This window comes from Anser brachyrhynchus (genome assembly GCF_964034855.1).
Source record: "Anser brachyrhynchus genome assembly, chromosome: 9".
In the NCBI taxonomy this organism is placed as follows: Eukaryota; Metazoa; Chordata; class Aves; order Anseriformes; family Anatidae; genus Anser; species Anser brachyrhynchus.
Genome location: NC_137703.1, coordinates 10,390,810 through 10,406,092, shown reverse-complemented (window position 1 = coordinate 10,406,092; position 15,283 = coordinate 10,390,810). Strand labels below are relative to the sequence as shown.

The 15,283-nt window shown below is 38.1% G+C and overlaps 1 protein-coding gene across 1 annotated transcript in view; it reads left to right on the top strand.

The window, feature by feature from the left end:
• Positions 1 to 15,283, top strand: part of ARMC9 (armadillo repeat containing 9) — a 64,536-nt gene that overhangs the window by 29,834 nt on the left and 19,419 nt on the right. The window contains 9 exon segments of the mRNA XM_080604459.1: positions 382 to 493; positions 1,453 to 1,545; positions 2,835 to 2,925; positions 3,742 to 3,865; positions 5,765 to 5,904; positions 6,707 to 6,783; positions 8,775 to 8,849; positions 9,940 to 10,030; positions 10,944 to 11,002. Of these exon segments, the coding sequence (XP_080460585.1) occupies positions 382 to 493; positions 1,453 to 1,545; positions 2,835 to 2,925; positions 3,742 to 3,865; positions 5,765 to 5,904; positions 6,707 to 6,783; positions 8,775 to 8,849; positions 9,940 to 10,030; positions 10,944 to 11,002 (862 nt within the window).

Here is a 15,283-nt window from a genome sequence, read left to right as displayed (position 1 = left end):
TAAGAGCCACAAGTTGCTGTCTTCCAGTCCTTGTGGGCCACAGAGAGCAAAGACAGACATCACTGAACTGATGTCTCCTTTGTGTGGCTAAAAAACTCAGATCATCAACTGGCTAATTTTCATCATTTAGCATCTCTAAATTGGGATGACAAACGAGCTGAACATAAGGTGAAAGAATAAGTCTAAGTTTTAAAACCTTGCTTTAAGCCTAATATTTTAATATAGTAATAAAAATAGCAAAGGTGTAAAAACGTGGAAGCCCTTCTCCTGCAGCAAACTTCCTGTTTTGGCTCTTGTCACCTCAGTAACATCAGCTGCACTGAATAAGGAGAGGGTTTTGATGAATGTCAAAATTCAGTGAATTTCCCTTTTGCATTGTAGAAAGATGCAGGATGTGCCATTGTTGCCCTCTTTGGACTATGAGAAGCTGAAAAAAGATTTGATTACAGGGAATGATCGCCTCAAAGCCTTCTTACTGCAAGCTCTGCGCTGGGTAAGTGAGATGGCCACTGTACAAATCAATAGGTCCCTTCTGGAGGGGTCCAGTACTAAAATCCATCTTTTGGGCAAGCTGATTGTTCTGTTGAACAGCTCAGCATTGTAGGCACCTTCTGTCTTTGTCGGTGAAGCTCACTGATGCTCTTGAGATGATGAAGAAAGCCCAGGCAGTAGGTGTGTATTTGTAGCAGCATCCTGCCTTTCTGAGGAAAGACAGATAGAAATTCCTGAAATCTCCAGTGGAAGTTATTTCTGATGTGTTTTCAAGAAAATTGTTGTTGTTTTTGGCAACTCCTTTTTCTATGTTTTGCTCTGTTTCAGATTTATATAAATGCTGCTGTATCAGAGTAATACCTGAATCTAATCATCAGTTTTCCTTTATAGTCAAGGCATTCTACAGGAGCCTACAGTTTTAGTTAACTCAGATCATGTACTGGTATTTTGGGGAAAATTAAAGGTGACAACAGGAAGTTTCATTTTCCTGCCGGAAAGGAAGCTGACGCTTTCAAAGTGACACACGCGAAAAGTGATAATAGTGAAATTCTGGTCAAGCTTCAATGTCCATTTTTCACATTTTAAAAAAAAAAACAAGCAAACAAAAACTGTTAGGTCTGACCAGTGGTTCCTCTAGCCCAGTATTCTGAGATCTTTTAGAAAAGCACCACATCTGTAGCTATTAGAGGGGCTTTTTAACTTTATGGGAAGTCATGCTGTATCCCTCCTGTATGGACAGTGATGGTAGCTTGTGAGTAACGGGTCTGTAATGGATCACTTAGCTGACATCAGGTCAGTTCATTTCATCTCATTCCCTTAGATCACTGAGGTTGAATTCCTTTCCTCTGTGAGAAGAGGATTAATTTTCAACTCTGGGATATTTGCACCTTTTAAATCTTCAGTGGTCATCAATTCACATTACCATTCGTTTATTTGACTGTTTTTTTTTTTTTTTTTTAGCGCTTGACAACATCATATCCTGGAGAACAAAGAGATACTGTCCTGCAGGCCTACATCAATAACGACCTCCTAGATTGCCACAGCAACTGTCAGGTCAGCTGGAATAGTTTTCCTCCAGCTTGTATGTGATATTGCTGACTTGTTTCTATGAGGTGCTGATCAGAAAAATTTATTGCTCTCTGGAGTGTGGGGGGGAAGCAGTATTACTGCCGAAATTGTGTGATACATTTAACTCCTTCATCCTAGTCTTTAGATGTAATTGGCAAAGCTCGGCGTTAGCGTTGCAAGAGTCCTCAATTTAGATCATCTCAGCAAGTGCATACAGTTCTTGTAGACAAGGGGAAGCTTGTCACCTCTCCTGGTGCTTGATGTCTGAGTTGAGCAGAAGCCTACTGAGCCCCTCGCTTAGCAGTTAACTCTTGCTTATGAGATGCTCTGTCTCTTTTTGAGACAGTATTTGTCGTTAGATAATACACTCAGTCCATTTTGCTGGTCTAGGATAAGAGCAGAATTAGCATTTCAGTCTTAATACCTGCATGGAATGTCTGATTTATGCACATGTTCAACAGTATTTTAGTGAGTTTGGAATGGATTGTTACCTTTCTTTAGAAGGGGGATTATCAGGTATGTTGATTTTATTCACTGATAATCTAGTACTGTTGCTAACAAAAGTGAAATATTTTTTTTCATTTGTAAAGGTTAATTTTATGCAGAGTTGAGTTCCCAAGTTGTTAGCAGCTGTGGACCTGCCTGCTGCATTGTCATTGCAACAGTAACTTGTGCTGTTAGAAAAGTTAAAGGATTAATAAATCAATGATCTCTTTTTTTTCTCCCTGAGAATTTCTATAAGAGGAAAGTTATGCATAGGTAATGCCAAAAGTAAAACAGATTAAAAATAGTTTGCAATGTGTTGTTCTTTGTAAGTTACTGAGCTGCTTTCCCACACTCCTAGTTGTCAAACAACAGCATTCCTATTCGGATGACATTAATATTTAGCTAGTGACTAAGAAAACCTGTTAATTTAGTTTGTGAACTTAAATGCACTAATTTTAGTTTTCCTCTTTACCAGTGCTGGTTAATTATAATTCTTATTCCACGCCAGGGAGTTTAATAGCATTATAACAGACAGAGCTGAGTGGCTGTGATCTGCTTATTTTCTGTCTCTCCCTCAGCCACACCCCTACACCCCCCCCCCCCCCCCACCAAAATTGAAAAAAGGAAGTGGAAAATTCTAAATCATAGTGACAATTTTTAAGATATCAGTATGCAGTCTATGCTTGTTTGCTATGAAAATTTACTGAAGCTTTTAAAATGTTATAGAAGACTAGGTTTGTTTTTTCCTTCTTTGGTGAGCTATTACTAACATTTGTTTTCTTTTTCAGAGAAGTGTCCTTAAATTATTACAGTCTAAGAGCGAGGTAGTCAGACAGTATATGGCAAGGCTCATCAATGCTTTTGCTTCATTGGCAGAAGGTAAGAGATCCATGGCGGGGGGGGGGGGGGGGGGGGGGCGGGTTCTGGAAATCATTTTCATATAATGCTGGCTCATAGGTACTTTACGAAGTGCATGTCACTCCACGTGGGAATTTAGAGTCTTATTGGCATCCATTTTCTAGGGCTTCACTGTCTTTTGTTACGTAAATTCAAGAGTTTTTCAGTGTCTGGAAAGTTTTCCTTTTGACACTGTGTTTGCATCATTTCTGTTGTTTTTGATGATTTGTGGTCTGTGCAGGAGCCTAGCCAGTTGATGCCTTTATGTAGGCTTCAGTCTCTTTATGTGGGTTAAAAAAAAAAAAATGGAGGGGCTGGAAGGGGAAATTCCCCACTCGTTAAAGTGCCTATAGGCAAACCTGCTACCAGACTGCATACCTCTGCCTGTCCCAAATTAGCCATCAGGCCTGGTGTTTCTTCAGAAGCTAACTATTGCTAGGACCTGAAATCCCTTTTAAAGTCGATAACACCTAACTTTCCTGAACTCTTTGGACATCTCTGTTCTTTTCCTAGAGTATATAAAACTGCAATAAATCAGAAAGCATGTTCTGAAAGAATAGTGGATTCTGTGTGGTACAAGCAGAGGTACTAACTAGGCAGGTAGGGACCTCTAATATGCCAAGTGGGTGGATTTGGTCTGCTAGACAATTCATTTGTTCGGGTTTGTTTGGGTTTTGGCACACTGCGGCTCCTCAGGAAAAAACTAAGGTCAATCCAGCTTACTCTTTCAAGGAGAAAAAACTTTTCTGTCATAAGTTGATATCTCAGCATCTGTTCTTTCATCGCTCTTTGCACCAGGTCGTCTCTACCTTTCTCAGAACCCAATGTTGCTGCGAATGCTGGAGGAGAGACTGAAAGCTGAGGACAAGGATTCCCTTACATGGGAGAATGTTCTGGGGGCTCTGCAGAAATTCAGCCTCAGGTGATGAAAGCACAGCACTCAGTGGTGACAGCAGGAGAGGAAATGCAGGCTAAGTTAAGCTCTGTTCAGGGAGGAAAGAAGAGTGCTTGATTTTCCCATAACAATCATCAGACCCTCTGATGACCGATGAAAGCAATGTCACTTATTATGGAGGAGAACTCAGTTTTGCTGACTGAATTAACCTGATTTCCTACCAGCTGTCACGACTCAAGTAAATATAAATCTCCTGCCACAGCTCTGTGCACTTTTATATGTATTCCTTAATTGAACAACTGAAGTGAAAGTCTTTATGTAGAAAGTTCTGAAAATCCCACACGGGAAAAAAAAAATGTCTTACATTCCCATGCATAATGTTTTCATTATCCTTTCTGCAAACATTTTTCAGGGATTTCATTCTCATGCTGTTGATCCTCTTTCCTGGGGCTGTCTATACATGGGCTGTTCTGTTTCTTCCTTTTGAATTAGCAGTCTGACTCAAATGAAATTTCATGCAAATGCAATGAAGTGCATGATATTACTCTCATTGAAAAAGTAACTATGATCTAGGACCTCTGTTTTCACAGTATTCAGGAGGAATATTCAGCTCTGAAGAGCTAACTAAATATAAAGAGATAGATGTCTTCTAAAGATCTAGGTCTCTTCTAAATTAAGACTGCAAGTTGTGTTATTTTGTTTGTTTATTGTTATTGTTTGTTTGGGTTTGTTGAAGAATAAGTGCTGCTCTTGGATTTGCCTCATTAAGATTTTCAGTAGATAAAGCACGTGGAAATGTGCATAAGATTCTGCACTGCTTCCTTACATAATACCTTGTATATATTTGAGAACAAATCTTCATACTTTGCTGCTTGAAATCCCAAACCAGTCTTAGACAAAATGATTTTTCCATTTAAGCAGTGTTTGATAGTACGGTTGAGTTTGAATTTTGGGGTCAGGAACATTTTTGTGAAATAAGCTACTGCAATTTTTGTTTTCAATCTGGAAAATAACGGTTAATTTTATAGAAGGTTAATGCCTGATACTAGACATGAGAGACTTTTTTTAGTATGGGGGGGTCAGATGCTCCCTCATTTTGCCTCAGTCCTTGGCACAGGCCTACCCCACGATCCAGGACCAAGAAAGTGTGTGTGAGCTTTCAAGGGTAATCTAAATCCCAAATACTAAGAGCAAGGAAATACCTGCTTTGATCTTTGGAGTATAGACCTGCTGGCTGTAAGAAATAAAGTAATTAACAAATGGTGTTCTTCAGTAAGACATTTTCCACCGCTTCTAAGAGAAAAAAATTCTTCTACATGGGGTGTGTATGTTTGGTGTTGTTAAGTGAGAAAGTTCTGTAGTAGGAGTCAATCACAGTTGACCACCTGGCACTCATCAGGGACAACTACAGTTTGAGGAAAAAAATTACACGATATAACAATCCCTAATGAACAGTGCAAACAAATCTAATCAAAGATCACATCTGCCTAATCAGCAGTACAAAAGTACTATAGTGCTTTGTCAGAAGCACTAATTAAATTGTTTTATGGATCTGTTATGTGTAGCCAGTCTTTTGTTTGCTTTTTTCTTATTTTAAACCAATTTGAAGACAATGGAAAATGCAATATTAGGTGGAATTAGAAGCCTTAGAAAACAATGAAACTTACCTCAGCAATTTGCAGGTCTACACCCAACAGCATTTCAGGCTTCTAACCCTACAGGAATCCGCATCTACTTAGCAGGCTTTGTTAATTCACTAATTTAACTGATTCTGCCCAAATGAGTAGTTTATTTTTTTGTTGGCAAGCTAGTGTGTGGCAGGTAGATGCAGTAGGTTTTTAATGTGCTCATATTAGATGTAAATGTATTCAAAGGCTGTTTACCTTGTGGTTTGTTTTTTGTGTGTATTGTTGTTTTTAATCCTAGGCGTGCGCTGCAGTCAGCAATGATCAAAGATGGGCTCATTTTCTGGCTGGTTGATGTTCTGACAGATACAGATAGCCTGTCTGATTACACACTGGAGTATTCCGTTGCCTTGCTCATGAATCTGTGTCTGAGGAGTGCAGGTATCTTACTTCTGAATTACAATTTTATTCCAAGAAGTGGATAGGGAAGATCCTGAAACCTTTTGCTGTTATCCCTGGATTCTTTCAAGTAACTATATTTAGTAGCTGAGACTCAACCAACTAGTGACATTTGAGTGTCATAACCAGTATTTAATGAGCATATCTCTTTCCCAAGAATCCCAGACTGTGGAGGATAGCTTGACCAAAATCCCAAGAACTAAGGAAGCAGTTAATCAATGAAACCCTACAAGATCTTATTTTTTTCAGATCAAAATGTGAGGACTGCCATTCCTACATTCCAGGTCCACTTTTTGAAGGGCACTTAATATTTGAGAGATCTGTTTATATAAAAGAAAGTCAGAACTGACTTGATCAGTAATGGCAAGGACCTTAACCTTCACCATGTGAAATGAAATACTTGTGTGCTACACTTCACAGTGTAGAGATGTCCCCCAAGAAAATAAGGTTCCTGTCTATGTCCAAGAGACTTAAAAGAGGCTTAAAGTAAGTTTTGTTTTAAAAAGGAAAGTAAGGTAACGAAGAGAGAGTGGCTGCTTGGCATAAGAAAAATAATGCCTTTGTTTAACTTTATTAAATCCCTTTGTGTTGCATCCTGTCCAAGATTACGACTGTATAAATCTGGAGTAACTCCACTAATTTCAGCTCAGTTATGTTGAGCAGTGTTTGGCAGGAACATTATTGCTCTGTGTAAATTCATTATATTTAGTACTGATTTAAAGAAATAATTAAGATACTCTGATCTGTTATTTTTTTCAAGCATATTAGTTTTCTCGCCTTGCAGGGAAGAAAATGTGTGCAAGGATCGCAAACCATGTGCTCAAAGTTCTCTCTGATCTTCTTGGCCATGAGAATCACGAGGTACTTGTACAACAAACTTTGGGTTAAGAAAAATGTAGAAAGGAAAATTGAAGATAAAAAAGGCAAGAAAGGAAGAAATGGGAAAAAATAAATGAATCGGCTTTGTTTCCCTTGTTAGACTTTCAAGTAATTAAGTTGCTTGACGTTTTCCTAAAATTCGCAATTCTGTGAATTTGATTTCGTTGGACACAGATCTTTCTCGATGTAATTATGTTTTCCTTTAACACATGTTGATAGCCAGAAGTGAAAGTCTCGTAGGTGCCTAGTTATCATGTAATCCACATGCATTCTTGACTGCTGTTTCTGATACTGTTTAAATGTTATCTCACACCAAATCCTCTCAGTCTTTACTACTTCATGAGCTGCCGTTCAAGACATTATGTAAAACATCGGGTACAAAGAAGCAAATCTGCTACTAATTTAAAGAACTTTATAAGCAGTACACCTGTGACATTCAAGCCCGAATATCTTTTTGTCTGCCACTTTGTTTAACCTGCCTCTTAACTGTCTTGTGGTTCAAGCTTCTTTTCTGTCTCCAGACACACATGTATCGGAAAGCATTAAAGATGGTAGTTTATTTCCACCTAATGTTTTCAACATGTCACTCTGATAAAATTTGTCTTTTATATAAAAGCATTGCTTCAACTCTCTCCGCAGAGGAGCACTTCTTTTAACCATTTGCTAGAACTGAAGGGAGGAGAAAGTGCAGACAAATATTTTTATGAAATTGAAATCATAGAGAGGGAGAGTTTACCGGGATGCTCTAGATCGATTCCTTGTTGATTATGCAAGGCATTTTGGGACATCTAGTAAAAACAAAATATAATCTCTGGGGTCCGTGTTTGTATCTAATGATTGGATCATCAAGAGGCTTTTTTTGTTTATCACTTAAGCTGAAAATAGTGAATGTTTCAATCAACTATTAGCACCAGGTTTCATGAATTCGTCAGAGGGCACAGATCAGTTCTGTAGTGACACTGTTTTAATTAAGATGAATTTTGTCATATCTTTATTGAACTGTTTTGTTAGTTTTTTTATGAATGAGAAAATTAATACAATACATAGTAGTACAAAGTAACATTCCAGTTCCTGGACTGAAATATTTAGAAAACACTGATACAGTTGAAGTCTGTGCCTTAGAATGACCTTGAAATTTCTTTTATAGGATGTATTCTTAGGACTTGGTTTGTACCAGTGCAACTGATAGAAGTTTTGTTATTGCAATCAAAGGGACAAGGCAGCTCTCTTGGGTGCCAAGAGAACTTTGTGAGAAGCTGTGGAGTCCTTGTGTAAATACTAATCCCTTATCTTTCCTTGTTTCCTCTGCTCACAGACTAGCTCACTGTTCATTTTTCCAAAATACAGTCAGAGGTCTTAGTGCTCCAACAGTAACCGGCCGACACGAAGGGTCACATAAGTGCTAGTAAAGGTAGTTTGACGTATCTGGTGGTTTTCACTAACCATATTACCAAGGGTTTTTTTTGCCTCTGCTTAGGGACAGTAATAGGCAGCTGAGTGGGAGGATCTTTTAGGTTGCTACAGCTTTTATCATCCTGCTTAAGGCTGCAGTGCTCAAAACCTGTATGTGTTCATGCTGACATTGTCTTTTCTCAGTTGTTTGTCCTTTCCTATTTTTTGTACTGCCACTAGTGCTTGTCAGAAACTAACATCATTTTTCTGTTTCTGTCTTTTTTTTTTTTTTGGCCATGGGCTAGGTCAGCTTGCAAGAACACATTTTCAAAAAAGGGGTGGGGAATATCAACACACAGCAGTACTGGTTTAGCTCAATCATGTCACAGTGTACTTGCGTCCTCCCAGAAAATCACTGCTTACCAAGTGGGAATTTTTGCAAGTGCAGGCTAGCCTGATTAAACTCTCTGAACATAGTTGATACTGTTCCTTCACTCTTAAATTTTGGTTATAGTCTACTTGGCTGAATGTCAGAGTTTTTCTTAATGGTCTGACTACTGGCAAGTATTTCTTCCTCTTAGATACAACCATATGTGAATGGAGCACTGTATAGCATTCTTGCCATCCCTTCTGTCCGAGAAGAAGCCAGAGCAATGGTAAGAAGTTCTGCTTTGCTTAGCACAAAGATCACTTCATCTGCTGAAGATGACGTGTGTGGGTATCTGTTGAGTGGTGTGCAGCAGGATTGTCATAGGCATAGCATTTTGAGAAGGGAATCCACAGGAGGCCCTCCACCTTTGATATACAAACAGGTATAAATGTATGTCTTGAACATTTTTGCCATATTTGCTAGCCCTTTGCTAAAGGTGAAGCCCCAGCAGCATAAAGGATACTATTTAATTTATAAATGAAAGATGTTATTTTAGAGCAGTTGTCCATGTAGCATTTCATAGATTGGATGTGGCTCAGAAGATGCTTTCATCTGACCTGCTATTTATGTCCTTCCCTGAGTTAACTAATTCTGCACAAGTGAGCTAAGGGGATAAGTGTTCTTCTTGCTGCTTTTTTTTTTTCCCTGTCTGGTCTAGACATGGTTAGCTGGGGAGGGCAGGAAGGTTTTCACAGAACTAGGAACTGATCTCAGGTGAAAGCTAGTCTAATGGTAACAAAAGTGTTTTGACTTGGGTTTGATGAAGGTATTCCAGGGCCAGCAGTGTATCTTTGTATCTTAAGGACTAACCTAGAAAGTTTTACGGACATAATAGTTGTCAGATGTTTTACCTAACAGAACACAAAGGATTGAATGTCATCTTAAATGATTAAAGGCACAACATCAAGCCTATAAGGGACCGCAAAGAAAGAAACTGAGTTTAGAGAAGGTCAAAGATGGTCCTGCCTTTTGCTTTCCTTCTCTGAATCTTTCACAGTTGTCTCTGTGAAGGCAAATTTGCCATTTTCTCTTGACTCCTGTGTTGGCAACTGAGTTGAGAAGGTGGAAGCAGCAGATCTATTAAAATTTGCTCATCATGGATACTTCCATATATAAATCTAGAAGCAATGTACACATCCCATTTCTTTTGCCTTTGGGAAGTGTATGGACAAAAAGGAATGTTTATTGCTGGACACAATGGTTTGTTTCACACTGCCTATATTCTTCCCAACAAAACGATGATATTTTAGCTGACAGTGCTCTGTCAGTGTGGTCACATGAAACACTAATCTAGCAATGTTTGCCACTCTATCCAGGGAATGGAAGAAATTCTGCGCTGCTTTATCAAGGAAGGAAATGCAGAGATGATCCGGCAGATTGAATTTATTATCAAGCAGCTCAATTCAGGTCAGAGGAACAAACGCAGCTATCTGAGCTGTACATCTTTCACAGAAGTCAGAAGAAGGCTCATGTTTTTATTTGGCATTGGAACTCTCATAGAACTACAATAATGTGATGCTCTGAGAGAGGGTGAATAGTGAATGTCAGGATTTGATACGTTTTAAAATTGATTTTTGTGTTACATTTATAAAGAAGAAAGAAAAGGCTGTGTAGGTCTCACTCCTAAAGTTTTGGGACTGTAAACAGAATGACTTTGACTGTTTTCTTTCATGCCGGTGCCCTCACAGTAACGAGAGACCAGTGTCAACTGCAAAAATAAGCAGGTGATACAATTTGTAAAGCAGGATTTGGTGACTATGTCAGTCTCTGCTCATCTCTCACTCCGCAGAGGAGCATAGCTCAGTTATCTGCGATTGTTAATAATGTTACACTGCTGACTTTGGGGGGTTTATTGTGTGTTTATTTTTTTTTTTAATTTGTATTGATGTTCTGTATTCCGCTATATTGCACAAAAGCTAAAAAAATAATCTTTTTACTTGTAGACAGTATAATAATGAAGTGCTTGTAGAGAGAAGTAGAATCTTTTAATAAAAGTTAATTGAAAAATAGACAAATTTGCAAGCACACACTCTCATTCAAGTCTCCTCAGTAAATACACTGAGGCATCATAGTGGGATTTATGAGAAAAGAACCATTCCTGAGCCTTTCTGTTTCTGCCTTTTTTCCTGGATATGAATTGGCTTCAGTGATTTCTAGCATGCTTTATAGGAGCAAATAATTCCAATAGTTGTCTTGAGAAGAGTGGTGCGTCTATAAGAGAAGCAAGCTAAATCTGGCTGTTCTTAAAGAGGGGCAATAACTAAAGATTCTTTTAAGTTAGACATGTGTTCTTACAGGGTTTCATTTTGCTTCTTTCTAGAAGAGCCATTAAATGACAGTACCGTGTCTGATGATGAAGAGGAAGAAGAGGATGAGGAAGTAAGTATAAAGGCCCTCTGGAGCCTTTTAGAAAAATCCTTAGTCCTCTAGACAAAAAATATTTATGTCAATAAACCAGAGCTTGTTTATTGCATTAAGGTTTTTTTTTCCTTTGGTTGTTTTTGTTTTTGTTGTTTATTTAAAATTTATCTAATTACCATGGTAATATTAACAAGAAAATTGGGTCCGTTTACATTACCTTTAGTCTATTTGAAGTCCTACACTTTTATTTTGACAAGTCACCTCCTCAGTGATAAATAAAGGTTTATATCTGGAAATAAGTAAAGAGATGAGCACTTACTGTAGCAGTAGAAATCTTGCTTTCTAACAGACTTATTTCAACAATCAAAAATAAAGGAAGCAAATGATCCAGTATATCACCAGAATAATTTTTAAAATATCGTTACCTTTTTGTAAAGGTATCGTTATCCGTTTAATGTGTGACTTCTTTTTGCTGTTTAGAAACTTTGAAATATATCTAATAAATTGTTTATGATGAAAAACAGTAATTCCAAATTTGAAAATAACTGCCATGAGAAGAAACAAACAAACAAAAAAATAGCAAGTATCAGAAACAGCACAATAGTGTAAACTGGTTATCTGTATATTTCCAACTCTGTTAACAAACATTTTTTATACTGATGGTTTTACTTCAGCATCTTTGAAGAAGTTGTTTGCCTAGGGTAATAGGATTCCAGGTGTAGACAGCACATAGTGTAATTAGTTTATTTGCCATGATCCCGTGGCAGGGAAGTCAGACTGGATGGTCTGAAATGGTCCCTTTAAACCCCAGTGATCCTGTGATTCTGTGATTTAAATTAACCATCAAAGTAAGGTGTAAACAATGTGAAATGAATTTTCAACGCAGTCTTCACTGGTGATGTTACGAAGAATAAGATGTCTAAAACTCAGTAAGCCTGTTGTGTCTGTGTTTGCTAGCTTGTTGCACGTTAATGCTCAGGGAGAGTGATGACACTGCTGAACCCAAAACTTGCCCTGTTGCTGCAGGTTGACTGAGCATATTTTCAAGTGAACTTTGAACCTTTTACATTGTGAAAACAGAAAAATATGCAAATATCCCAGTTGTAAAAGGTGTGGTGCACTTGTAGCCACCATGAAGCATAGCACTTTGCAGGATCCAGCCTTTGCTAGGCAGTGTCCAGAAACATTTTGTGTTTGTTGCATTCTTTAGCTATTTTTTGTTGTGGCACAATAGGCTGGGAGAAGCCTAGACCAGATTATTCTTTGTGCCTTTCCCTAATTTTACAGCTATCTGGAAATTCTAACTTTACAGCTGTGTGGAAGCTTTTGTTTACAGTCAGCCCTTTTCTTCTGAAGGGGTTCAGCAAACTTTTTTTTTTTCTAGTAGGATTTGATTATTATAATTGTATCATCTCCTGCAGTTCTGAAGTGTGTTTTCAGTAATCTTTTCTTTCCACAACTCTAGACCAAAACCAATGCTTTATGTGCAAGGTGGTCTTTCCAGGGATTAATTAATAAATCTTCCTTTTGTTTAATGCACTGCTTAACACCTTTTAACTGGTGTCCCAAGGCTTTGAGTGTCTAAGATGTATTGTGAGTATCCAAAGTTGTGATATCTTTCCTTGAACTCCAGTATACTTATTTGAAGGTTACTGTGATCTGTTGTGAAAGCACAGAGTTTAGGAGATCATTCGTGAAAGGTGTGGCTTTAAATTGTATGATGGTGCTGCATACTTTTATTGTGTTTTTTATTTTTGTTTTTTCCTGCTGCTCTTGGGAATGAAAAAATGATTTCTCCTATTCAGTCATGTCCTCTAAATGAGTTGCTGCTGCTCACAATCCCAGCCAAGGCTCTAGGTCAAATCAATTGTATATGAAATGTGTAACAGGTTTCTGTCAGTCCTTATTTTACTCAAATATAACAATAACCTCTTGAAACAGTGAAGTGCCTTGTTTCAGTTTTACATTAGTTTTGTGATTATATTAAAAGGAAAAGGAAAAACTCTTAATTCAGGCAATTTTACAACTACTTCTAGTATAACATTGATGTGGCAAGTCCTACATCTTAACTGCTTCTGGGAGCTGTAATTCTGTTCTGTTCCATGTAGGGCTGGTCTGTCGGTCTTTCAGAAAGCAAAATATACAAACCGTGGCAACGAAAGGCTATACAAAACTCGTAATGTTGTTACTTTCTTAACTAAGCAAAGATCTGTTGACTCGCTGCCTCAGTGCTCGAGGCCATTTTGTATTTTGGAAATGCTGTGAATTGTTGTTCATCGGAGTTCTCTGATAACATCTGGTGCTGTGATCTGGCAGCACAAAGTTTTGAAAGACTTTGTCAGAAGCCTTGCCTGGACGTAATGCTTAAAAGCTACTACAGGCAATATATTTCAGTAGATGTCCATTTATCGACAATTTAGTGACATGCATTCAGACTGCCTGCTGATATCATAATTTGTTGCTGATTTACTCGGCACCAATACTTATACCTTCACAACTTAAGAAATAACAAAATGAGTCTTTCATGCAGACTCTTAATTTGCAGTTTTTACCCCAGCTCTTCTTGTTTCCAAAAGCATGTGAAGAGTCCCCATGCTGTTACTATTACCTTTCATGTTTTTTTTTCCTTTTGCCTGTGATTAATTTAGAGTTCTTGAATTCTCTTCTGGCTTTGAACAGACCTTGTGGTGATGACTTCTTTCTCCTAAACACTGCCGCCAAGATGTGGTTGAGCTTGTTGGAGGATGAGTCTGAGATTTCTAAGAGAACGTCACACTCTTGGAAATTTAAGATTCTGTAGTATGTGACATCAGACCGTATATGAAAAATTTCTGTGTAGTGTTACTCAGAAAAAAAATGGCTTTAAGGTTTGTCTGCCGAGCTTTAAATTGATTTATGTCGAGCTCGGGATGCACTGGTTTCCAGAGTATATGCCCGCTTTGTTATATGAGCTGTCTGGCATGTGTTGAGAGCCACAGTTACAATGCATAATTTCTGGTGCTTAATATTTTTTTTTGACTGTTCTGTTAAATACTAACGTATTTTATATTTAATATTTAATCTTTATATTTGCTTTTCTATTTGACTTGGACCTTCTTAAAAAGCTGTCTGTAAAAGTAAATATGTGATATCATAGCTCTAGCTCAGAAGTTTACTTACAAGTTTGAGATACGTTAGATAACTGTACGGTGACCATTTATCAAACACCCCGTGATGTCACCGTCACTCAGCACCTGGCAATAAAATTAGTAAACTCCAGTGTGAAAATATACTTCAGATGAAGGGTACATCAAAGGAAAAAGCTTAATCACGAGGCTTTGAGCCATTGCATTAAAGGACTTTGCTGCCAACATCTGCTACAGCGGTGAATGGGGCACCAGTTGTGGTGTTGCAGTGATGGAAAGATGATGGTACGTATGTCAAAGCTTTCCTTCTGTGCAAGGAGGAGCTAGAGGAGGGAAACGTTCAGGGTCAGTTACCTGTTATGGTAAATAATGTCAGAGAGCAAGGTTGGCAGGGGGAGGTACTTTCCAGGAACCAGAAACTGCCGTTCTCTGTGTGGCAGAATCCCTTAACCAGCATATTGGGTGAGGTGGAACCTGGGGAAACCGAGGAGATGTGTGAAGAAAAGCTAAATGCATCATGCATGCGTGGTAGCTGGATGAAAATCCCCACTAGACTATTTATAAAGCTCAACTTTGCTTTTTTTTTTTTTTTAAAAAAAAAAAAGTCTAAGTACAGTATACTGTGGAGTTTGGAGTGTTTTTTGTTGTTGTTTTGCTCGATACAGATGATTGTTGGCTAGTTTACAAGCGTTTGTGTTTTTTCCATTATCTGGGTTACTTTTCACACCCACCCAGCTTCCCAGCTGGTTGTAACATATCCTCGGAGAGAAAGGCAGATGGAACATCTCCCTGAGGTCCTGTACAGCCTTGTCTTTTATGGCTGAGTGTCAGGAGAATGCATCTTTAGGAGGATGAAGGGGATTAACAATCTGTTATCTCAAAAGTACTTACATAAAAACTATTTTTTTATTAAATCCATATACAGAAAAAATAAAGAAGAAATTGCTCTAAACCTCGGAACGCTGTTGTTCATACACAGACATCTCATGTCTCTAAAGTTCACCTAGGATATCAGTGATCATTGTTTTTAATGGCATTTTTATCAGGCTTTCTACATTATTTTTATATATACCTTACTCTAACGGGTCATTTACTTTTTCTTAGTCACTTACATTTACTGTTATCACGGGCAGCTCGGGAGAGAATGCTTTCCAAGAGCAAAGTACAAGCAAAA